General features: G+C 43.4%; 1 protein-coding gene across 1 annotated transcript; it reads right to left on the bottom strand.

Annotated features, from left to right (window-relative positions):
• Positions 1 to 644: 644 nt before the first annotated feature.
• LOC131245025 (probable NADH dehydrogenase [ubiquinone] 1 alpha subcomplex subunit 5, mitochondrial) lies at positions 645 to 26,201 on the bottom strand. The gene is made up of 2 exons (XM_058244181.1): positions 25,827 to 26,201; positions 645 to 1,041 (listed from the first exon to the last, which is right to left on the bottom strand). Exons 1-2 carry the CDS (start codon positions 26,143 to 26,145, stop codon positions 839 to 841), a joined length of 522 nt encoding a protein of 173 aa, XP_058100164.1. The 5' UTR covers positions 26,146 to 26,201; the 3' UTR covers positions 645 to 838.
• Positions 26,202 to 26,226: the final 25 nt, after the last annotated feature.

The raw sequence follows: 26,226 nt of genomic DNA, 5'->3' as shown, positions 1-26,226 counted from the left end.
GGTAGAAGTTCAATTCAACTGTTTCCTGTGGTGTGGTCTATTTGAACATCGTATATACTTCATTTTTGGGCTCAAGCCATAAAATTATCTAGGAAAATGGATGGACGGAGCGGATAAGGATAAAATACATAAATCATGGTGGAACTCACAAAGTTTACTCAATACACTTAAGCGTTAGTCAGTACGCAATCCGCTTCCACGCAGATGTAAATGGACTTAGCCAACCTCTGCAAACTCTAATTTCCCACTGAACAATTTTTTTAATTGGGTAATATATACATGTTCTAATTTATGCATACCTAAAGGCCTGGTAAGATTTTCAAGAAGTCACACATTGTCCATTTAAAGATTGCAATTGCATTTCAAGATCGCAAATGCTACTCCTTTTCTGATGGCACAAAAAAGGCCTGCTCGTATTTTGAAGTATCAAGGAAAAAAATAAATCAAAACTGTTGCTTAATCAAACAGGTCCATCATTTAACCTCAGTCATTTGCATGCATGTCAGCACCTCACATCAATGGGTCAAAGGCTGCTGGTGCCTGAAGTAGAAGATTAAATAATCAGCACGCAGCTCATGCTTTTGGGAATGGGAGTTACCATATCACACTGCTCCGAGAGAATGCTGAACCAATGCTGAAGACAATTAAGAAAATAAAATGAAAAATTACTACATATTCCTAAAAGCAGTGACTTGTTTTTCTTCTCCAAAGAGTACAGAATTTTCCTCAGAAAAGGGTGGGTTATTCACTGACAAACACAACAATAAAAATGCTGAAACCACATACAGCATAAACCGTATTTATGTTTCCTTACAATAGAAAAGACTGCTGACAGAAGTCATTCCTTCAACTGAGAAGAAGAGGTAGATGGCAGCTCATCCTTCTTTGCGGCCGCTGGAGTAGACATAACTGCCTCCAGTGTCTTGTAAAACTCTTCTGGGAGAGGGGCTGGTCGGTGTTGAGGAACATGCTTTGGAATTGGAGCATCATTCTCAATGACTTCGCATTCATACCCCTCAGGGACACCCCATGGATCCCATTCTGAAATCCAATAATTGCAACAAAAGAATTTAAAAAAAAAAACGAGAAAAAAGAGAAAAAATGAAGAACAAAAACAAGAGGGAAAAAAAGAAGGAAAAGCAGAAGGTAATCAGCAACAATCTTTCATCCATTTAGCATTTTGTAAAAGGAAACAGGCAAAAACAGCACTTGATCAACACGACCAAATTATTGAAAATTTACACTGTTGCACTGAAAGACAGAAAAGACTGAACTTGAGGCACAAGCGTCTCTATAAACACGTGTATATGCCCAAACAATTGGGAGGATAGGAGTTACCATTTTTATACTATGAAACACATTGTACAAAAACTAACTGGCACATGTATTTAATTGGTTTCAGGGAAGGTGACTGGTGCATCAGACTTACAGGCTATAAGATTAGATTAATGGACCCACAGGTGCTCTTTCCCATTAGAAAGCTGATTCCTATTTTTAGTTGCTTTCCTATTGTATTCAAGTTAGCCGAAATGCTTTCTTTCTTTGTTAGAAGTCGTTTAGCAAGAACACTAATTAATGGAATAGTTAGAAAGGCATATAAATACAGCACCATACAGATGGAATGCAAATATATGGCATATAAATACAGCCCCATACATGTGGAATTAGACGTGGCTATTTGTTTATTGCTCAAAGATTTCTTTTCTGTGAAGGGTGATGGGTAGTTCTTAATGGGCTCTGCAAGTGGTCTGGAGAGCTAGCATTTTAGTTCCTATTGTATTCAAGTTAGCTAAGTTTCCTTTCTGTTTTAAACTTTTCTAGAAAGCATACTAATTAGTGGACTAGCTCTAGATTAGGGAAACACATAAAAGGCATAGCTATGGCTCTTTTGTTTTGAATTCAAAAAGCAAGTCTGGAGAAGAATAATGATGGACAGAGTCTGGATCCCTTTTAAAAATAGCAACACGAATCCGGGATTTGTGCAGAGAAACCAAAACGTAAACACAATAGGAGTATTCTCGCTTTCCATTGAAGACTTCCCAGAGGTATGGAGGGAGATGGACTTCTGCCGTTTCTTTGGAAGCTTCAGAAAAGTGGTGATTCTCCTCTGTCATCAATCACTGGAACTGAGGGATTCTGCTTTTTTTCGGTTTGCCTCGAAAAGAGAAGCGGAGGAAGCTATATGGGACCTCCATGGGAGATTGATTTCTGGCAATCGCCTGAAGGTCCAGTTTGCAAAGTATTGAGCCTCAAGTAAATTGCAGCAGGTTCAGCCTACTCCCCAACCTGGTACTTGACTAGATCTTGCGAAGATGGGCAATGTCGGTTTGGTGAAAAGTGGTGGGCTTTTCAGCCCAGTTGTAGGGGAATTGAAAAGAAATGATGAGATCAAAGCACCACACTAGAGGACTCTTGTGAGAACCGGGAAAGTGGTGGGTGGGGGGTTTATACAGCGGAAAGTTTCTTCAGAATGGACAGAAGTGGTGTGGCTATAGGCACTGCTACATTACTCATCCTCGACTGTATAGGGTGGTCCCAGAGATGGGCATGATCATTTCTCAGTATTCTTCACATTCAGGGGACATGTGGTTTGGATTCCCATCTCCACAGAGCCCTTAGTGATGGTGAGTATGAGAGCTTGTAGCCTTATGGCATAACTGCATCACCCAAGACCGTTGCTTGAGGAGAGGGACAGGTGGGTCTGGAAGCCCTAGAATTCAGGACGCTTTTTGGTGAAATTATTCCAGTCCTCTATCTCAAGAGGTTCTACAATAAGGGAGATGGGAATGCTTGGAAGTATATGGGCCTGCTAAAAGCAATGGCCTTCAAGTGGCTAGTAGAGGAGGACAAGGTGCTCATTCTAGACCACTTGAAGGAGGAGATATGATTATCCCAAATATGAGTATGTAGTGCCTTCGGGAATCAGAAACATGTACTATCTACTAATGCACTACAAATATTCGTCAAATGTTTGGGGGAAGCCCTTTGACCTTTCCAAGTAGAAAAGGTGATGCCTTGTTCAACTGAGGATTTCAATTGGATATGGCATGAAGGTTGCAATCATCCCAAAAAAGGAAGGCTTTGTGGAGGTTAACTTTGCTTGCTGGGCTTTGGTCAATAAATTGAGCCTTCCAGATAAGGTGCTCATGAAAGCCAAGTGGTAGGTGGTTGGCTGGGTGAAGTCTTCTAATTTATTCACTTGCTGGCTCATCCGCACTTACGAGGGCTCTTGGGGAGAGGAGTCCATGTGGTATCAATCAGATGAGGAATGATGAGAAATTATCGAAAAAGATGAGGAAGAATAATAAAGCTGATGATGAGGAGTCATCAGAGCAAAAGAAGAACAAAACACCTCAATCTACTGGAGCAAGATAATGGGCTGTTTTTGTTGAACACTAACTCAACGACAGACTGTTGAGTATGCTCTGATATCTGAGCTTTTGCTCTCTCATGACAAGGGAGGGGGGTGGTCAATTTCGAAACTTGAATAGTCTCCCTGAGAGGCACATGTGGAGTTTAGTTACCACCTCAATTGCGAGTCTCCTATTGAGCAAGCATGTGCGGAGGACTCTGAGGCACATCTGCCTGGCCCAAAACTGATATAATATAAAAAACGATACAGGTGCATCAGGCTAATATTTAATGATAAAAAAGACTGAAAATACAACGAGATGAATTGGATGAGGAATGTACAATTATGAGTCTTTCTTGGCAATAAGTTTGACTCTCACCAGGTGGAAATCTGTTTGTCAGGCTGACCTGTTGAAAGCTAAGATGCTAAATCTTTGAGCTCTAACTTTTTAATTATTCTTATAAATTGATATGATAGATATACAACTATCATCTTCATCAGTATAAACTATAGACCAATAGAGTATACACTATCTTCATCAGTTCATGTATAAACTATAGACTAATAGAGTATAGACTATCTTCATCAGTTCATGCATAAACTATAGACTAATAGAGTATAGAGGGTCATTACTGCCGAGTAGGCAAGAACCAGCATAATAAACAGTTGCTATATATATATATATATATATATATATATATATATATATAAACTATCATGAGTTATGATATCATCTACCAACTACATCTTCATGCAGCATAAAGGTTCACAAATATATGTACACAGACTTTCAAAATATAATTACTTAAGTACCAAGTAGTAGAGCTGGGCATCGGACCGAGTTGGACCGGATTGGGTCCAACCCGATCCGATCCTAAATCTCAACGGCCTAACCCGAACTCGATCCGATCCGGGTCTGAGTCCCGGTCACCTAACTCGAACCGATTAGAAGTGTATATGGCCTGATCTGATCCGAGTCCAACTTAGTCAGACAAACCGATCGGATCGGATTGGGCAAGGTTCAGATATCCTCACAGCTATTGTTGGTGTGGTCCATTTAAGCTGTAGAGGTGATTTTTTTTTCTTCAAATGCCCTAAAATGATCTCTAAAAATATATGAACGGTGTAGATATAATAAATACATCACTGTGGGGCCCATATAACTTTGTTCTCCTTTGAACCATTCGTACAACTCAGAGCTCGAGGCGTAGGCTTATGTGCACAGCACGAAAGTGCATACTTAGGTGCACTTTGCTATATTGAGGTTAGCAAGTTCTATGGGTCTTATCATAGGGTATGTGTTATATCCAAACCGTCCATTCATTTGGCAAGCTCGTCTTAAGGCTTGAGACAAAAAATAAGAAAGATTTAACTATCAAGTGGACCGCATGAATTGTTTAACGGTGAAAATCATTATCTCTGCTACTATTTGTGGTGTGGTACAGATGATCTTTGGATATTATTCATTTTTTGGCTAATGTACTATAATGATCTCTAAAAATATATGAACGGTATAGATATAATAAATACATCACTGTGGGGCCCATATAACATTGATCTCCTTTGAACCGTTCATACAACTCGGAGCTCGAGGATAGTCAGTACCCGTCTTTCACTGAAATCTCGCTGAAATCCTGACAGCTACAGCTATAGCTACACTGTACACGTACCTATAGCTCTACAGCAACTCGGTGCTCTGTGGGCCCCACCATGATGTATGTGTTTCATCCATTCTGTCCATCTATTTGTCCATATCATTTTAACATAAGAAACTAAAAATCAAGTATATCCCAATATCAAGTGGACCGCATTAAAGGAAACAATGTTCAATGAGCGTCAACCATCAAAAACTTTTTGGGGGCCGTAAAAGTTTTGAATCAAGCTGATCTTTGTTTATTCCCTTCATCTGGGCCTTCATGACCTAATCAACATATTGGATGTCAAATAAACAATACAGTGGGCCTTAGGTGGATTTTAATGATGGATATCCAATCACTATTGTTTTCCTGTGGTGTGAACAACTTGAGATTTATATCCATCTCATTTTTGGGATCAATACCTAAAATGATCTTAAAAAATGGATTAACGGAATGGATGAAACACATATATCATGTTGGGGCCCACAGAGCACTCACCACCAGCGATGGAGCTGGTGGCAGGGGGAGTAGCCAATCTGTTCCGTCTAAATACAGGTCTCTCTCATGAAAGCACTCTCTCTCTCAGGAAAGCTCCGTCACTCTTTCACGAAAGCTCCATCTCTCGTTAAAGCTCTTTCTCTTATTGAAAATGAAAGCTCTCTCTCTCTTACCGAATGTGATAATACGACTGTATGATATCATCGTCCTTGTGAATGCACGTGGTTTATCCGCTCCGGATCGGATCAGGTCGGTTCGGATCGGATCTATTCGAATCGGGTTTCGGATCAAATTGGTTCGGTTTGACCACGATCCGAACCCGATCCGAAAAACATTCGGATCTGAATGGCCCAGCTCGATCCGCGCTGATCCAGGCCGTCGATTTGGATCAAATTGGGTCGAATCGGGTCAGATCCACCGGATCGGATATGACATGCCCAGCTCTACCAAGTAGTCATTAGTCATTACCTTGTCAATAACAGGAGGACGATGCTCAAGGCAGCTGACCGACTGAAAATTGAGCTTTTTAATCTTCCAAACTCTAATTCGGTGTTAAAACATTAGCAATCTAGAAATTCTTAATTCCTAATGATTCTTAAAGATTGTTACGTTGTATTTGATAGTCAAAATGAGCCACTGCTGCTTCGATTCGTCGAATCACACTTAAATCTTGTGTTTTGAATGGGTCTAGATCTCCAAAATAGACCTAGATCTTGTTGGAAATGACTTTGTGGCTATCCTACTTTTTTGAATGAAGAAAATGGGCAAAAAATGGATGGAGTTCATAAAAATAATCATGAAAGGGGTTTTTTATATCTAGCCAATAACTGATAGGGCCACTGGATTTTTAATACGGTTGTTTCACCCCGTATTGTGTATTGGCCACAGCAGATGTAAAATGATATGGCCAACAGAAAATGGACAATTCCAAACCATTGTAAAACTGCTAAAGTTCTTCGATGAGATATGATGGATATGAGTGTTTGCAGCTTTCATCAAATAAGCTTGATTGGAACCCTAAGAGAAATTTTGTGAAGGTCCTATCTGCTAAACTGAGGAAGGTGGCGAGCAATGTGATATCAATATCATAAGGTGCTTCGTTCTTTGATAGAAAACTTTTAGATCGGGTGCTTATTGCTCACGAATTTGTTGTTGTCAGGCACAGAGAGGGTAGACTAGGTGTGATCTGCAAACTTGATATGAAAAAAGTGTTTGACCATCTGAATTGGAAATTCCTCGAGCACATGCTACGAAGAGTGGGATTTGTTGTTAGGTGAAGTTGTGTGGAGGAATGTGTAGTTCACCAAGATTTTTGGTCTTAATTAATGGAACTCCAAAAGGCTTCTTTAAAAGTTCAAGGGGCCTAAGGCAACTCTTGTATTCATGGCATTGGTTGAAGCTCTAAGCAAAATGCTCAAAAGGGCGGCTTTGGAGAATATAATTAATGGTTTTAAAGTTGGAGGTGTGGGTTTGATGGTTTCCCATCTCTAAGATGTGACCACATGCTCCTCTTTTCAACTTTTTTTTTTTTTTTGGGAGCAAGCAACTGAATTTTATTAAAGCAGAAAGAAAAACAATAGAATGGGGAAGAAAAACCCCAAGGCTAACAACACCACAGACAATCATCAGCGACAGCCAAGTGCCTAAATGAAATGCTTAATCAAGAAGAAGAGATCTGATGAGAATGCACTCGACTCTAACGAGCCAATGGATTTCATTGAAAACCTTCTTATTAGATGTCAATTTGATGATTGATATCCTAATCTTCCTGATGATTGCTTTTGATGAACTCTTAATATCCTTGAAAGATACACCTATAGTGTTCTTACCATAGTTCCCAGCAGGCAGCAAAATGCAAAATGTTCCAAATGACTCTTCTTTCTAAAATAGACCCTTGCCCCAATTGGCAAACACCACTACAATTTATCTACTCATGAGTCATGAGCCACTTTACATGAAAACTTTCCAGGTATTGACTGAAGTGCTCATCTTGGGAAGGATAATCGAATGTGTGGAAGCAATATCAGGTATTCAGCTCAACAAATCAATGCTCAGGGGAGTGAAACATTGGGAGTGAGGGTAGGATCTAGCTTATGGTGTTTTGGTGTAAAGCAGGCAACTTGTCGTCGACATATCTGGTTTTGCCTTTATTCATGGGTATTCCATTTGGGAGAAAAGCTCTCACAGTGAAAAAGCAGATGCTTGAGTATAGATGGTCGCATAAATCTTTAAAAATGGCACTTGGCTAATATGCCGATATTTTATATGTCCTTATTCAAGTGTTAAGCTGTGATATTAAACAAGTTGGAGAGGCCAAAGTGATTTTCAACAGATGGGTAACACTGAAAGCCATAATTGTCACTTTGTAAAATAGAAAATGTATTTGCTTGCGTCAAGGATCCCGACGGGTAAGGGTACAAAATAGAGGTCAGAGGAATTGGAAGGAGAAGTTTGACCTGCTAAGAGAGTTGCCTAACATTTTTGTTGATCACTTCCCAGAGGAGTGGATGGAGTTAAACTTCTCTCGAGTCTTTGGCCAGTTGGGTAAGGTTAGGGAGGTCGTTATCCCAAGGGTTAGGGGATCGGCAACAATCAGCGGGTTCACGTTCATTTGGATGGACGGTGAAGAAGATCTATTCAGAGCTATTGAAGGTGCAAAGGGTAAGAAGTTCAATGGGAAGGAGATTAGGGTTTAGATGGCCCATTATGGGCCGGTGGTGGTGAATCAAGAAGGTAGGGGAGGGAGTGGCAATAGGAATCAGAGTGCCATTTGGCCCGGTGGAGGGACACATGTACCTCTCTTTGCACTTCAATGTATGGATGGACGATCTCTTCAGGCAAGGGGTCTCTTACATGGAGGAGTGAGATTTTTGTCCTTACCCCTCGAATGTTGCTAAGAAGGGGGTGGTGCCACATGGCTCTCTTTGAAGGGAGATATGCGGTGGCCGGACAACTATCCCAGGGGAAATCCCTGTTGAATCCTTTTGCTTTAATGGAGGGCTATTGTCCTATCTTTTCAAGATTTGCCTCGAGCAGTGGATTGGCCACATGCAAGCACAAGAACAATCCTTCGTTGTCCGTCAATATAGAGGGGTCTCATTTCTTGACGCATGGCAGATCTTCTAACGACTTGTTGGGGTCGACAACTCAGAGCATTTATTCAACTGACACTAGGTAGGGTGTGATTTGCAAGTTGGACCTTGAAAAAGTTTATGATCATGTTGATTGGTCTTTTTTGGATTATACGTTAGGCTCGACTTGATTTTGGAGCTAAGTTGAGACATTAGATTCATGCCTGTGTTTCTTCTGCGAGGTTCTCTGTTCTTATAAATGACTCTCCATTTGAGTTTTTTTTTCAAAGCCTTGTGGGGCCTTCGCTGGGGGGATCTCCTTTTCCCTTTCTTATTTGTGGTAGTTTTAAAGCATTGAGCAAAATGTTATCCATGGGTCAATCTTTGGGTCTTTTGTAGGGATTTAAGGTTGACAATTTTCCTCAGTTGATTAGTCACCTCCAATTTGCAAACGATACCCTTCTGTTCTATGGGCCAAATGAGCCATGGTGGTCAATCTGAGGATTACTATTAGATGGTTGGAAGTTCTGTTCGGGCTTACAGTGAATTTGGCTAAGAGTGAATTCTTTGGTATTTAATTTCCTCGAGAGGAGGTCTTCTGGTTAGCTGATATCTTTGGTTGTCAGGTTGGATCCTTTCCCTTCTCTTATCTTGGTCTTCATCTGTAACTCGGGAAGCCTACGACACATCTTTGGGATAAGGTGATAGAGGGAATGGAGAGGAAGCTTTCACCTTAGAAAAGTAAATTGCTCTCTCGGGGCATAATTACGTTGATTAAGGTGTCCCTTTCCAATCTCCCTCTCTATTTTATGACCTTGTTTCAATACCCTAAATATGTTCTTGCGAGAATTGAGAAGGCGACAAGGGATTTCCTTTGTAAGGCGGTGCTCTAAAGGAAATTCCATTTGTTGAATTAGAAGGTTTGTCGTCCTATTGCAGGGGGGGTTTGACGCAGGGATGAACGTGATGAGGTCGATCACCGTCTTCCTCAAGAGGATAACTACTCCGAATCCACGGAGCTTCTTTAGACTCCTCACGGAGACTTCTCGAATCCACAAGGAAAGAAAGCAGAAAATAGAAATAAATTCTAATAAATTTGAAATTGATTAAATTAATTCCAATAAACGAGTTCACAACCCTTTAAATAGGGGTACCAAGCAATGGGAGAGAAATCAGAAGCAAACTACAACTAAAACTCCTAGAATTCGCGACTTACTATAAATAGTAAACTTACTATTTATAGACGGTCGTGATGTCCACTAGTGCGCAAGGTTTTCGGCCAAAAATAGTAAGCGTCCTATTTGGCTTCACCAAACCGTTCTCCTAATTATTCTAAGCTCTTTTCACGTTGGACGCAACTCCTAAAGCCCGACGGATGAAGAGTTATAATCAAACTAAAACTAACTATTTATTGTAAAAACGAAATTAAAACAGGGAAACAACCGTCGATCCAGGGGTATTTCGCAAATCCGGCTTGCGCAACCCGGCGTAGCTGGGTTGGTTGGCTAAAGTAGATCATTCTACCCCAAAATCATATATTTTACGCCCGATAACTCTTTCTGGATTGTGAGATGCGCTTGATCTAAGGTCCGACGGTTCGGATCACTTCTGTCGTTGACCGGCCCTTTTCTGATCCATCTTGGCCATGAAACTGTCCGCGACCCACTCTACATCAGTCCCCTCCACTTCCAAAGAACTCGTCCTCGAGTTCTCATCCTGCTCTGGTTCATGATACTTGGTCAGGTCCGCGATGTTGAAAGTCCGTGAGATCGCCATGTCATCTGGAAGATCAATAACATAAGCATTGTCATTGATCTTTCGAATAATTGGGACGGGTCCAATCTTCTTATTTTTCAACTTGTTGTACGTCCCAGTCAGAAATCTCTCTTTGCGCAAATACATCATAATGCGGTCACCCACCTCGAACACCTTTTGTCGACAGTGCTTGTCCGCTTGTTCCTTGTACTTCTCGTTCGAGGCATGTAACTTGGTCTACACTTCCGCATGGATGCCCATGATCTTGTCTGCCATATGTTCTGCTGCAATGCTCGTGCCTGGGTGCTTGGGCAGAGGGACCAAGTCAAGTGTGTGGCGAGACACTTGTCCGTAGATAATCTGGAACGGTGATTTCCTTGTCAAGCGGTTCACCATGTTGTTGAATGCAAACTCTGCTTGAGACAAGGTCAAATCCCACTGCTTCGGTTTTTTTCCTGAAATACAACGAAGGAGGTTTTCCAATGTGCGATTCACAACTTCGGTCTACCCATTAGTCTGTGGGTGGTAAGCACTGCTGAATTGAAGTCATGTATCGAATCAAGTCCACAAACTCCGTCAAAAGTGGCAAATGAACTTCGCATCATGATCAGAAGTAATGGTCTTGGGGACCCTATGTAGCCGTACGACCTCCTTGAAGAATAAATTCGCCACGTGTGTTTCATTGAGGGTCTTCTTGCATGGGATAAAGTGTACCATCTTGGAGAAACGATCTACCACCACGAACACCGAATCCATGCCGCGTTGTGTTCGTGGGAGACCAAGTACGAAGTCCATTGATAAATCCTTCCAAAGACCGTCAGGCACAGGTAACGGGGTGTAAAGGCCTGTATTCTGAGATTGCCCCTTGGAGGTCTGACAAACATAACAACATTGTACGGCATTTCCCACATCAGGTACTAATTGCGGCCAGTAATACCGCTCTTCCACCAGAGCTCGCGTCTTGTCTCGCCCAAGGTGTCCACCAAGGGAGGCCACCTCCATGTAGCTTTTGAATAATCTGTTCCCTTAGAGAACTTTAGGGGATGCACAATCGATTCCCTTTGAAGAGAAAATCGTCCTGTATATAAAGGTCATTGGGGTGACCTTCTTGGCACTTCATCCAAGAATCTTTAAAGTCTTCATCCTCGGCATACAGCTCTTTGAGACAGTTGAAGCCGACCACCTCGTTGCTCATCGTAACAAGTAGTGATGCACGTCGGCTAAGTGCATCAACCACCTTGTTCTGTTGCCCTGACTTGTGCTTCAGAACAAACGTGAATTCCTGTAAAAACACAACTCGTCTAGCATGCACACGATTCACGTTCGTCTGACTATTAATAAATTTTAATGCTTGATGGTCAGTGTACAGAACAAACTCTCTTTGAATCAGATAATGCCGCCAATGTCGCAACGCCTGAACAACTGCGTACAACTCAAGCTCATAAGTCGACCACTTCTTTCAGGCTTCGCTGAGCTTCTCGCTGTAGAAGGCTACCGACCTACCTTCCTGTGATAGTACTCCTCCAATTCCGACGTATGAAGCGTCACACTCAACCTCAAATAATTTGTCGAAATTAGGAAGCACCAAGACCGGTATTGTAGACAAACGATGCTTGATCTCATGAAAGTTCTTGTCAGCTTTATTGGTCCACTGGAACGGTTCTTTTTTCATACAATCTGCTATAGGCGCGATTATGGTGCTAAAATCTCGCACAAATCGACGATAGAAAGTCACCGACCCGTGAAAACTCCCCACCTCATGAATGTTTGTCGGGATCGGCCATTCCCTAATGGCTCGCACCTTTTCATCGTCCACACATATGCCTGTGGACGTTACAACAAATCCTATAAACAACAGGCTGTCAGTTAAAAAACTACACTTCTTCAAGTTGAGGTACAACTTGTTAATTTGTAGGACCTACAGCACCTGCCTAAGATGTTTCCTATACTCCGCCTCATCCTGGCTATATATCAATATGTCATCAAAATATACTACCACAAATCGGCCAGTGAACGGTTTTAGAACTTGATTCATCAAACGTATAAAAGTACTTGGTGCATTCGATACGCCGAAGGGCATGACCAGCCACTCGTACAACCCTTCCTTGGTCTTGAATGCCGTTTTCCACTCATCACCGGGTCGGATACGAATCTGATGGTACCCGCTCCTTAGATCTAGTTTAAAGAACACCTTGGCCCCTTCTGGCATATCGAGCATGTCGTCCAACCGTGGTATTGGGAACCGATATTTGATAGTAATTTTGTTGATTGCCCAGCTGTCGACACACATGCACCAGCTTCTATCTTTTTTGGCGTTAATAATGCTGGTACGGCACATGGGCTCATGTTCTCTCTCAAGAGACCCTTAAAGATCAATTCCTCCACTTGCCCCTGAAGTATCTCACACTCCTTCGGACTCATCCGATAATGAGGGCGGTTGGGCAGGCTAGCCCCAGGGACAAGGTCTATGTGATGTTGGATGTCCCTCATGGGGGGCAATCCATCAAGTAAATCTTCAGGCCAGACTTCTTTGAATTCGTTTAGCAATAGTCTTAAACTTGGAGGGATGTTTAAGGGTTCTTCTTCCTCACCTTTCACTACTACGGCGTATACCTCGCCAGTTTTCTTAGATTCTTCCATGAAATCTCGAATGGTCAAGAGGGAACTCTCCTCCACTTTAGAGGCGTCAGGGTGGTTCTCTGGTGCTATAGGGGTAAGGATTATTTTTCGACTATCCTTGACGAATATGTAAACATTGTCTCGTCCCCGATGGGTCGCATCACGGTCCAACTGCCAAGGTCGACCGAGTAGCAAGTGGCAAGCTTCTATGTTGACCACGTCACAAAGTATTTGATCCTTATAATTTTTGCCAATTGAAAACGAGACAGTGCATTGTTTAGTTACCTTGGTCTCATTCACTTTTGTTATCCAACCAATTGAGTATGGGGAAGGATGTTTTGTCGTTGGTAGCTGCAACTTGTCCACCATCACTCTTGAGACAATGTTCTCGCTACTACCACTGTCTATGATCACATCACAGACCTTTCAGTTGGCAGTACATCGAGTACGAAATATATTATGTCGCTGTGGATGTAATTCCTTTCGTGGGGTATACAGTAATCGCCTCACAACTATAAATTCGCCACAATCCCCGCCCGTCACTTCATCGCCACCTGCTATTTCTTCAGTGGTTTGCTCATCTTCATCAAAGTCATGGCCTTCTTCTGCGGCCTCTTACTCAATGCCCCCTTCGTTTATAGTCAAGTGTGTTACGGGACGTTGAGGACAAGTGTTTGATAAGTGGTCTGGTTGGCCACAACGGTAACAATTGTTCGACCTTGGCCAAGCATAAGGATTTGGAATCCTACTCGGGCCCGCCGTTGTGAGTGTTGCACGTTGAGGTCTGGATGATCAGCTCCCCATATCATGGTTTGTGGTTGTAGGAGGATGATGACGTTCTCCTACTAGATCTTTTCTTTGTGCCAGCACTGGATCCTGCGTAGGACGCATTATGGGGGGTCGAGTTGAAGGATAGGGCAAGCAGGAGCTCTTGCAAGTTATGTTTCTACCCTACCCGCCACTTGAACTGCTTCATCCACGGTCCTGACTAGGTACATCTGAACTCGGTCCTGAATTGTCGATCGCAACCCACCTATAAATCATGCCACCTTCTGTGACTTAGATTCTAACAGATCGTTTTGTATAGCCAACCGCTGGAATTCTTCAGTATAATCTGTGACGGTTCGATTTCCTTGTCGGCAATTTTGGTATTGCTGGAATAATATCTGCTCATAATCACTGGGGAGAAATCATGATCAAAGAAGACGTCTTATCCGTGGCCACGATGAGATGGGCGCCTTGTTCTGGGAGACTCGTGAGAGTTGTAATTGTTCCCACTATACAAAAGCACCAGATTTTAATTTAAACGCTACCAATTTTACCCTTTTATGATCTGTCACGTCCATATAATCAAAATATCTCTCTACTTCGGCTAGCCAATCGAGAAAATCTTCTATAAGTAATAGACCATTAAAACTGGGAAGTTCAGCCTTACCTTGATAGTCTCTTTCAGCATGATCTAGATGATCGCCTTCATAGATTGGTCGTCGGGCAAAACCCTCATTAAGGTCATCGTCGCTAGAACTTGAATCATCTGGAGTAGCCCTACGGCTTGCCACTAGTAGTGCTCTACGAAAATCGGAGTTGTGTCGTACAGCAACCAGGGGTGGTGGAGCAACCATAGGTGGTGGAGCACCGCCTAGGGCTCGGGGCGAAAGTAGCGCATCCACAAGGCGGTTGAGGGTTGCTTGCAGCCCTTGCATGGTCAACTGACTCCCCCGGTGGAACGCTTCCATTCTTTCCAAAAGATAATGAATCCCTAGATCACCGTCAACAGGATTTTGATTCATACCTTCATTGTTTGCCATCAGCTCGAGGGGAAACCTGGCTTTGATACCAATTGACGCAGGAATGAACATGATGAGGTCGATCACTATCTTCCTCAAGAGGATAACTGCTCCGAATCCACAGAGCTTCACTGGACTCGTCACAGAAACTTCTCGAATCCACGAGGAAAGAAAGTAGAAAATAGAAATAAATTCTAATAAATTTGAAATTGATTAAATTAATTCCAATAAACGAGTTCACAACCCTTTAAATAGGGGTACCAAGCAATGGGAGAGAAATTAGAAGCAAACTACAACTAAAACTCCTAGAATTCGCGACTTACTATAAATAGTAAACTTACTATTTATAGACGGTCGTGATGTCTACCAGTACGCAAGGTTTTCGGCCAAAAATAGTAAGTGTCCTATTTGGCTTCACCAAACCGTTCTCCTAATTATTCTAAGCTCTTTTCACGTTGGACGCAACTCCTAAAGCCCGACGGATGAAGAGTTATAATCAAACTAAAACTTACTATTTATAGTAAAAACGAAATTAAAATAGGGAAACGACCGTCGATCCAGGGATATTTCGCAAATCCGGCTTGCGCAACCCAACGTAGCTGGGTTGGTTGGCTAAAGTAGATCGTTCTACCCCAAAATCATATATTTTACGCCCGATAACTCATTCAGGATTGTGAGATACGCCCGATCTAAGGTCCGATGGTCCGGATCACTTCTGTCGTCGACCGGCCCTTTTCTGATCCATCTTGGCCATGAAACTGTCCATGACCCGCTCTACATCAGGGTTGCTGGTATAAGGCGTCTCAATGTTGTTAACTCTGCCCAGTTGGGCAAGTGGGTCTAATGGTTTGGTTTGGAGTCCATTATATGGAGGATAATCATTGCTCCTAAGTATTGTTCTTCCTCTATGAGCTAGTGGATCAAGGACTTGTCTTTATATCGAGCATCCTTCATTTGGAAAGTTGTTGCTCGGGCTGCTTGCAGGGTGTTTAAAGGTCTAAGCTTTACTATTAGGGATGGGTTGAGGATCATATTCTAGGAGGATGTTTGGTGTGGGAATTCTTAACTTCGATCATCCTTTCCCTCCGTGGCTAGGTTTTGCCCTGTAGTTGATATCTCAATTGCCAGTTGCTTCATGGGACAAGGCTTGATATGATTCTGAAATTGATGATATGGTTTGTCTTCTCTCTTGCTTGTAAGAGATCTCACTTTCTTCGAGGGTCAAAGACTTTTTATTGGTGATTCGGTAAATCAGAAATGTTTTTGGTGCGATCTTTCTACTCGATCTTGTCGTTGTTCAAGATTGGTGAATACAACAATCACACTACCTCAGACGGATGGTTAAAACAAAAAAGCACTTTTCGTGAAAAATCCCTGGCCTGGTCCTAGGTGACAGCGATGACGATGAAATCGACGCCCCGCATTCGCGATGGTGCCGGCGATGACATTGCAGACGACTGGACCCAGGTGAGACGGAAAACACTGGATCGAAGAATAAGAAGTTCCAAATACGACTCCATCCCAACCCTTTTCGTGAAAGGATACCCGTCTAGATGGGTACCCCTAAATCTGGAAAGAGTTTTCGGGAGGGCTGGGGCTGTTATGGATGTGATTATGCCAAGATCCATAAGTACTAGCCATTACCGGGGCTTCGCACTCATCAGGATGAGTACTGAGGAAGAGCTCTCAAGAGTTGTTGCAATGTTACATGGCCAAAGTTTCGGGGGGGTGGGGGGGTGGGGAAGGGGGGGCATGGTATGGGCCAGAGAGAAATCTAAAGAGATCGATTCCGGAATCCCGTCCACATTTCAAGACTGGTACTACCTTCCCCTCCAAAGCTCCCTACCCCTCTACCGCTTATCGAGATGTTCTAGTAAGCTCTTCACGTGCCAATCAGCAACCTGGACATACAACACCCCTAACCGACGCGGGTGTAGACAAGAAGCCCTGCTTCCTGAAGAAGGATTACAATCCCCCCACTCCATCTGTATCAGACCTGAAGACATTTTCAAGGCTAAGGACGCGCTGAAGGATTCCGTGGTGATCCTTGCTCGTGAGGATGCCACCATCTCTCAAATCTACAATTGGATCGATGAATGCACAACCATTCGTGCCGAATCGATTAGTCTGCGCCCCATTGGTTACAACAAAATCTGGGTTAAAGCCGACCTGGGAGTTAATCTAGACGCTCTGATCGTGGTGGGAGCAATCCACAGGGAAGGACCCGTTACGGGTGTAATATCTTGGAATGAATTCTTTGCTTTCGGTGACGAGGATATATGGGTCCTCATCTGGGGTGTTCCACTTGAATTATGGAACGAAGATTTTTTTCGTGCAGTTGCCTCGTGCCTGGGCTCCTTCGTGGAGTTGGATTTGAAAACAAGTCGAGGGGTGGAGATGGGTGTCATAAGAGTCCGAGTCAACAGAAGAAAGGGATTGCCCCTCCCATCATCCGTTGCTGTCCTGGTGGAAAATAGAACGATCGATCTCCCGATCCAAAGGGAAAGTCCCAATTCCCCCCATGCCTCGCTGGGGTGACTTATGGAGGAGCAGATTACAGCCGCAACTGTTGGCTCCAAGCTACGGCCATGGTAGGGAAGAAGATGCTACCTGTCTCCCATGCACACGTGGAGCACCGAAAGATTTCATTGCGGTAGGTGGAGGCCTTAATTGTTCTCACTCCTCGCTGCCAGACCACGTGCCACGTGCCAATCATCCAGCCGCGTCCCAACCTCGAGACACCCACCACCTCAGTATGTCCGTCTCGAGAGATACACATGGCGAAAAGTCAGCGATGGCCTGACCTCGACTCGACTTGCCCGCCATGATAGCCATCCCGAGGAGAGAGCTACACGTGGCGCGACTGATGCGGTTGTCCGTTCTCACGTAGCCACTCTGAATATGGAGATGTCAACACGTTCTGTCTGCCATGAGCTGGCGATCTCAAGTGCCGAGATCCCCGCAACCTTCCTCTGCTTCGGTTCCGAGCCTACCCTTTCAATCGGCCTCAATTCCGGCTTGGTGGGTGCGTCGGGGGTGGATCCTCGATCGGAAAACAAGGCTACTGCTTCGGGACTCAAATCGATGATCCCTGATGATCCCGATCCTACCCATATTGATCTCAACCAGTCACCTGGCACTGGTCACAACTATCGTACTACCCGGGCTAGTGCTCTCTCTTCGCATGTTCGAGTTTCTGCCGATGAGTTCGACACGAGTCTTAAATGTTCTTATGGTATCACCTGCCAGGAAGACACGAATCCGCACTTGCAGCTGATTCCCTTGGACGTTCCTTCTGAAGACCCGCTCCAGGATGAAGAGACGTCCTCCTACTCACACCCCCCATCATCCCCAGAGTCCTCTAAATCCGATATCTTGCATCAATCTTTTGAGGGATCCGAGTGTAACCTCCTCTCTCTTTTTCAAGAGTCCCCAGGTATAGCGATTATCATCGTGGAACCCCTCCAGATCAGAAATGGAAATCCTGAAGCCAAACTTATTGAGGAAGAGTTAAGGGCTTCTCTGAGCCAGAAAATCCATAGGAAGAAATGGATCCATGATGCAATGGGACATATTGGGAGACTGTTCGATCTCTCTTTCGGCGATTGTCCAGAGGATTTCCTCGCTCTTTTCCAATGCGTAGAGAACAACGGCATACCGTTGGACCCAAACAGAACCCCCAACAAACGGTCCCCAAGGTCAGGAAGAAATAGGAACCTGAAGCGAAAAGTTACCCCTTCACCAACTGCAGCTCAGCTTACGAACGAAGATGGAGCCAAGGGCATCCGGGGAAGTGATGTTTCCTCATGAAGATTATCTCGTGGAATGTTCAGGGGGTGAGGTCTAAGCAAAAAGGAAGACTTATAAAGAACTGTTGTAGCAGATACAACCCCCACATTATTTGTTTCCAGGAAACCAAAGTGAATATGTTTGACGATCGCCTTATGAGTTCACTCTGGAAGGCTTCAGGTGTTCAATGGGTGGCAAAAGAAGCTTCGGGAACCTCTGGGGGAATTCTAATTGCTCGGAAGTCGCCTTCTTGGTCTCTTCTAAATAGCTCAATGGGCAACTTCTCTATCACGGCTACCCTGAGAAGCAATGCTCTTGCTATGGATTTCCTCATTTGCTCAGTATATGGGCCGACCAGCAACGATTTACGTGATGAATTCTGGAAAGAGCTTTCAGTAGTCTGTCAGAGTTTTCGCGGGCCAAAGTGTTTTGCTGGAGACTTCGATACCATCCGGTTCACGGGAGAAAAATCTTCAGGGAGCAAATTGAAACCTCATATGGTGGCTTTCTCCAAATGGATTGACAGTAACTGTCTCATCGACCTTCCATTATCTGGTTCTCGTTTCACCTGGACGAATGGGAGACTTGACCCGATTTTGTCCAGGTTGGATTGTTTTATTGTCTCCCCGGAATGGCTTGCCCTCCTCTCTTCCTCCTCTCAGTCCGTCCTCCCTAGGACTACTTCAGACCATTGGCCCATTCTCTTGTCTGTTGAGGAGGTAGACTGGGGCCCCAAGCCCTTTCGTTTTGATATTTCTTGGCTAAATGGTGCAGGTTTCAAATCTATGGTGGCTGATTGGTGGAAGGAGTCCCAATCTCATGGTTTTGCAGGCCACGTCCTCTGCTCCAAGCTAAAGAGCCTAAAAGAAAAACTACGACAGTGGTCAAAGGAGGAATGTCGAAGATCGGAAGAGGAGACGGAATCAATTTTATTAGAAATTCAGAAGATCGACTCTCTCGCTGAATCTACCTCAATGTCCAAAGATTCATTGGCAAAACGAATCCAGCTCATTCAATCCCTCTCAGCAAAAATTTTCCAAGACGAAATCTCGTGGAAGCAAAAAGCCCAGGCTAAATGGATAAAGGAGATAGGAATATCAGGTACTTTCACTGTATAGCTAGCATGCATGTGAAGGCCAATCGCATCAGCAGCATTACCATTAACAAAAATTGGATCGAAGATAAAGAAGCAATCAGCAGCAAAGCAATATCCTATTTTCAAAGGCTTCTTCGAAATGAAGGATGGACCAGGCCCCGGTTGGACAATCTCTCGTTCCATCGTATCAATGATGAAGTTGCTACTTCTCTAGAGATGCACTTCTCCCTGGACGAAGTTAAGAGGGCAGTGATGGCTTTACAGGGAGACAAGCCTCCCGGCCCAGATGGCTATCCAATTCTCTTCTTTCAAGTTTTCTGGGATCTGCTTCAGGGTGAGGTGATGGCTTTTATCAATGAATTCCATGATAGAGGAAGGCTTTCCAAAAATATTGGGGCGACTTTCATTACGTTGATTCCCAAGTTCCCGGGAGCATCAAAGTTTAGGGAGGTCAGACCTATTAGTCTTATTGGCAGCCTATACAAGATCTTGGCTAAGGTTCTTGCAAACAGGCTTCAGCTTGTTATCGGCTCCATTATCAGTCCCAATCAGTGCGGTTTCATTCCAAGGAGACAGATCACCGACGGAGCTCTCATTGCTAATGAATGCCTCGACACAGGCCATCGATCGAAGAAGAAATACATCTTTTGGAATTTGGACATGGAGAAGGCCTATGACCACGTCTTCTATATCTAATGAAGCGTATGGGGTTCGGGGAGAAATGGAGGACATGGATTCGGGAATGCATCAGCTCTGCTCATTTCTCAATTCTATTGAATGGATCGCCGAAGGGATTCTTCAAAAGCTCTCGTGGCCTAAGGCAAGGTGATCCACTATCTCCCCCGCTTTTTCTCATTATCGGCGAGGCTTTATCTGCGATGATCCAGAAGGGGCAGATGGAAGGCATCCTTCGAGGAATCCCAATGAAAGGAATGCTCGATCCAATATCTCATGTGCAATTTGCGGACGATATCCTTATTTTTTTCAAAAGCAAAGTCTGAAACTGTTGCCAACTTGCGAACAGCTATACAATGTTTTGAAGCAGTTGCGGGGCTGAAGGTGAATATGGTTAAGTCCAAAATCTATGGAATCAATTTGGATAGCCAGGAGGTTAAGGAGCTCGCAGAAATAATGGGGTGCTGCACCGGATCCTTCCCAACTTCTTTCCTTGGTCTTCCCCTATGTGTTGGTTTGCCCAAATCCCATCTGTGGGATAAGGTTATTCAGAGATTCCATAACCACCTTTCTGGGTGGAAGAGCCGGTATCTTTCCATTGGAGGGCGCCTCACTCTGATAAATGCAGCATTATCTAATCTCCCCACGTATTTCATGTCCCTGTTTCGCTGCCCCGCTAAGGTCCTCAAGGTAATCGACTCTATCAGACACAACTTTTTATGGCAAGGTAAGGATGATAAAAAGAAATACAACCTCATACAGTGGAGACAGGTCTGTAAGAATATTAAAGATGGAGGAGCTAGTATAAAAGACTTAAAAGCAATGAATCAGGCCCTTTTAGGGAAATGGATTTGGCGTTTAGGCACTGAAAAAGATCGCCTGTGGAACAAGATAATCAAAGGTAAATATGGGCTTCTGCAATATGGAAAGGTATATGGCACATGCACCATGAGATGTTCAAAAGGATTGGGTTTGAAGTTGGCAAGGGAGACTGCATCAGATTCTGGAAGAATATGAGGTTAGGTAATATTCCTCTGAAAGACAAATATCCCAACATTTTTCAGTTGGCGAGTAACAAAAATAGTTCCATCGAGGAAAACTATTCTACCCAAGCAGACAAGGTTGCTTGGAACATTAAATGCAGGAGAAATCTCGAAGATTGGGAAATTAACGAATTTGTGGAACTTATGGATTGCATCCAGCACGCCCTCCCTTCCCAAGCCCGTGATGACAGCATTATCTAGAGAGTAGATAAATCGTCTGTTTTCTCGATCAGATCCTTCTTCAAGCAACTATCGGCCTCTAACAACGACCCCCCTAAGCAGCATCCTCACTTCATATGGAAGTATGCCGTCCCCCCTAAACTGCAAGTGTTTGGATGGTTGGTTGGAAAGGGTCGAATCCTCACCGTCGATAACCTCAAGAAAAAAGGAATGATCCTCCCTAATGTGTGCTTATGCTGCATGTTCGATGAAGAAACTGTGGATCATCTTCTGATCCACTGCTCCTTTGTCAGCTCAATCTGGGCAGCCATCCTATCATGCTTCAAAATTAACCGGTGCTTCCCTAAAGATGTGGATACGTTACTCAAGGCCTGGCATGGTGTTCGACTAGGCAAATCTCTATCTCGGTTATGGCGCATGGCGATTCTGGCGACCTGGTGGGCTGTTTGGATCGAAAGGAACAATCGGTGTTTTTAGAATGAGTCGAAGCCCCCAATCTTAGTGTGTTCCTTTGTTAAGTGTTTCATTGCTGAATGGGCCTCCCATATGGATGGGATTAATGTTGATCTAGCATTTGTTCAGACTTCCTAGGATTTGCTACCTTAGCAGCTCCCTTTCTCCTGTTTTTTCCTTCTTTTCTCCTCTTAATACAAGTTATCTTTCAAAAAAAAAAAAAAACAATCACACTACCTCAGAAAATCAAAGTGCCTTCATTCCGGGTAGGCAAATTACTGATAGCGCATTGATAGCCTACGAATGCTTGGATTCTGCTCATAGATCTAAAGCGAAGTCTATCCTCTGTAAACCCGATCTCGAGAAAGTATATGACCATGTCGACTGAGAATTCCTCCAATACATGCTAATCCGCATGGGATTTGGTGAGAAGTGGAGAAAATGGATGGGGGAATCTGTAAGCTTGGCTCATTTTTCTATCCTCCTAAACGACTCTCCAAGAGGCTTCTTTAAAAGTTACAGAGGTCTACGTCAAGGGGACCCGTTATCGCCCTTCCTCCTCCTTATAGTAGCAGACGCTTTATCCAGAATTCTAATCAAAGGCCAGCAAGCAGGTCTTCTTAGCGGTATCCGAATCAAAGACATGGACAACCTGATATCCCACATACAATTTGCAGACGACACTGTCCTCTTCAGCGATGCAGACCGGGAATCAGTTGGTAATCTACGAACAACAATCAAATGCTTTGAGGCAGTCTCTGGTCAGAGAGTCAATATGGCAAAAACTAAAATCATCGGGGTGAATATGAACCACACCAAATCTGCTTCTCTTGTAGACTATTTTAACTGTTCCATTGGCAACCTTCCGACTTCTTTTCTGGGTCTTCCTCTGTGCATCGGCAAACCCCCAAAATTTCTTTGGGACAAGGTCATTGATAGGTTCGATAAATATCTCGCCACCTGGAAGTGCAGATATCTATCCCTTGGGGGCCGTATCACTCTAATCAAATCGGCCTTATCTAATCTCCCCTTGTACTTTTATGTCCATGTTTAAGTGCCCAGCGTCAATCCTGGCTTCCCTGGAAAAATCCAGACACGACTTCCTTTGGCATGACAAAGAGGAAAAGAAAAAATTCACCTCGTTGGATGGAAGGATGTTTGTAAACACATTCAGGAAGGAGGAGTGGGGATCAAAGACCTCAAGACCATGAACAAAGCTCTCCTAGGTAAATGGATTTGGAGACTTGGATCAGATAAGGGTCTTCTCTGGACCAAACTTACCAAATGTAAATATGGTCTCTCCTCGGGTGGCTGGTGGACCAAAGACTCGTCTCGCTATAGGGCCTCGGCCCTATGGAGGGGTATTATAGCCTTGAAAAACGAAATTCTCAACAACATCATCTTTTAGATTGGCAAAGGGGATGAGGTCCGATTTTGGGAAGATAGGTGGGTAGGTGATGCAGTCCTTAAAGCGGAATTTCCAAACATCTTCAATATTGTGCCAAATCAAGACATCTCAGTCTCTAAATGTCTTTCCCTTTCTGGCGGAATCATAGTGTGGAATCTGGAATGCAGGAGAAATCTCCACGATTGGGAGATTGCTGAGTTCGTGTCTCTCCTTTATAAAATCTCAAGCCTCACTCCAGATCGTTCTTCAGAAGATAATATATCATGGATAACTAATAAATCTGGTCTATTTTCTCTCAAATCTTTTTACAGAATTCTGTCCTTAGCTGCCACTCGCGAAGACAAATCTACGACAACCCACATCTGGAAGTATGCAGCCCCCCCTAAAATAGTCGTCTTTGGTTGGCTGGTAGGGAAGAGGAAGGTGCTAACGATTGATAATTTGAAAAGAAAAGGGATGATCCTTCCCAACATCTGTCTCTGCTGCATGGTCGCTGAAGAATCGGCAATCACTTGTTCCTCCACTGCCAATTCATTTTCCAGATCTGGTCCCTTTTCTTAAACTCCTTCGATATTTCTTGGTGCTTCCCGGACTCTTCAGATCGTCTCTTGAAGGCTTGGCATGGGGTCGGCTTTGGTAAACTTCGGACTCCGTTATGGAGAATAGCCCCGCTTGCCATCTGGTGGTCGGTTTGGGAAGAAACGATTGGTAGATGCTTCATAAATGAATCCAATTCGGCTGTATTTGTCGCAAGCAGAGCTAAAAATCTTATGTCTGAATGGGTTTCTAATGTAGATTCCCTAAGGGGATGTAATCCTCTCTTCTTAGGAGTTTAAGTGGTCCGCCTCTCAGCGGCCCTGCTCTCTTCTTTTGTTTTTTTTTTTTTTGTTTCTCTTTTTAATACAATTCTCGTAACTTCTCAAAAAAAATTAAAAAATTTAAAAAAAAAAAATTTTAAAAAAAATCACACTACCTCTATTTGGTCCTATGGGGCTCCTTCTAAAATCGTAGCTTTTAGCTAGTTTGGAGGAATCCTATTCTTTCTATCGACAATATTTGCAAAAGGGGCATGGTGCTGCCAACTACCCATCTTTTGTGCCTAAGAGAAGAGGAGTCAATGGATCATCTATTTATTCATTGCCCCTTCTCCAGGGTTGCGTGGTCGGCAATTCTCCTCTTTTTAAACATTTCTTGGGGGATGCTAAGCTCAATTGAGAGTCTTTTCAGTGCTTGGCACACTGGAGGAGGGGTTGTTTGGGTAAATCCAGATGGAGAGTTGCCTTGCCTACTGGTCTTTGATCCATTCGGAGTGAAAGAAATAATCATTGTTTCTGCAATAAGAGTAGTTCTGGGGTCGGGGTCCTTGATCGGGTAGTGATGTATCAAGGATTGGGTGCCCTAAGGGGTTTTGGGTTTGTTGGGGCTCGATTTCCTGGGTTCGCTTTTGTATTTATCTTTTTTCCTTTGTTTGTTTGTTTTTTTCTTTTTCTTTTTTTCTTTTCCTTTCTTTTTGCCTTCGGCTCTAAATTTGCATCATCTTAGAAAAAAAGGAAAAAGAAAATACTCATTCTACAATTCAGGGACACCTTGATCATGGGATAGTCTTTAGTTACATTGGTACTTCAATGAACTGTATTCTATAAATTATTCATTTATGCAACAAAAACTTTGGATTTGGGGAAAATAGATGTCTCACAAGTATGTTAGAACCAAATTAGACACATGTGCTAAAACAAATAGGAAAGCTTAGGGCCTTGTCGGGAGATGCCTAAAAATGAGTTCATCTCATTTTAGTTAATCATAATTACATATTACTCATATGTAACATTTCTTTTTTATAAGGATTAAAAATAATCTCAAAAAACCAACATTCACAATCTCTAAGACATAAGTATGATTACCTAAAAGAGAAGAATTCATTCTTAGGCATCTACCAAACAGGCCCTCAAGTCATCTAATTCATTCAGTGAATTTTTGGCATATTACATGCATTTTATAAAGTCTTTTTGCATTTCTAGATAATGTATAAACAGTTTTTTCCATACACTGAGAATTTTTTAACTAAAAAATCTATTAAATACATTTTCCAAGAGCATCATGAAGTCAGTTTTATACTTTTATTTATGGGTACCTCCAAGACCTACGAGAATTACATATACATTCTGGATAAGCAGATATGGAGCCTAGTTGTTATAAGTTACATGGGCAAGCAAATGGGGCATTGTTGTCCAAACATGTAGGTGTGTCGATCTGTTATGAAGAGAGCCCATATGTCCTTTCCTTTTCTTTTTCTTTTTCCGGACATTGTACGCGTTGATCTGAGATAGGTCAGCACAGTAGTATTTGTTTACTGATGAATGAATGAATGAAAGAATACATGTTGAGGAGAGATACAAGGAGCGAATACTAGTATTTAGCATTTTAAGGAAAGGAAGGCATGGAGCAGGTAAGGAGAGGACGCACCGATCATCTTGGCAATGAGCTTGAGCTCGTCTTGGGCCTCCTCAATGAGCTCCTCGACCTGCCCGCAACCGATCTTCTTCTCGATCTGCTCCCAATCGCCCTCCTCCTGGCAGATCCTGAGGCGGTGGTTGGTGAAACTCTCCACGGCCTTACGGTAGCCCTCATCCTCGGGGACGGCCTTGATCTCCTGGAGGGTGCGCGTGTACAGTGAAATGAGAACCTCCCGTGCGTTGGGGACCACGTCCAGCCCTACTATCCCTGTCGTCTCCTTCAACTTCGCCAACAGCGGCCCTGCAACCATCATCCGACGCAGGAACATCCTTCTCACTCTCGGACGAGACGACTGATGCGGGTTACTGTTGCTCAGGTTGCTGTTAAAAGGACGCGGATTGCGTACTGA

This window comes from Magnolia sinica, chromosome 5 (genome assembly GCF_029962835.1).
Source record: "Magnolia sinica isolate HGM2019 chromosome 5, MsV1, whole genome shotgun sequence".
Lineage (NCBI taxonomy): Eukaryota > Viridiplantae > Streptophyta > Magnoliopsida > Magnoliales > Magnoliaceae > Magnolia > Magnolia sinica.
Note: the sequence above shows the minus strand (reverse complement) of the source record. Positions and strands in the feature narration are given on the sequence as shown.

What these genes read in the sequence shown, in the direction of transcription:
- LOC131245025 (XM_058244181.1), bottom strand. Translation starts at nt 26,145, where the DNA reads ATGTTCCTGCGTCGGATGATGGTTGCAGGGCCGCTGTTGGCGAAGTTG. An exon ending in GCTCATTGCCAAGATGATCG is followed by an intron (nt 1,042 to 25,826) that starts GTGCGTCCTCTC and finishes ATTGGATTTCAG; the next exon opens with AATGGGATCCATGGGGTGTC.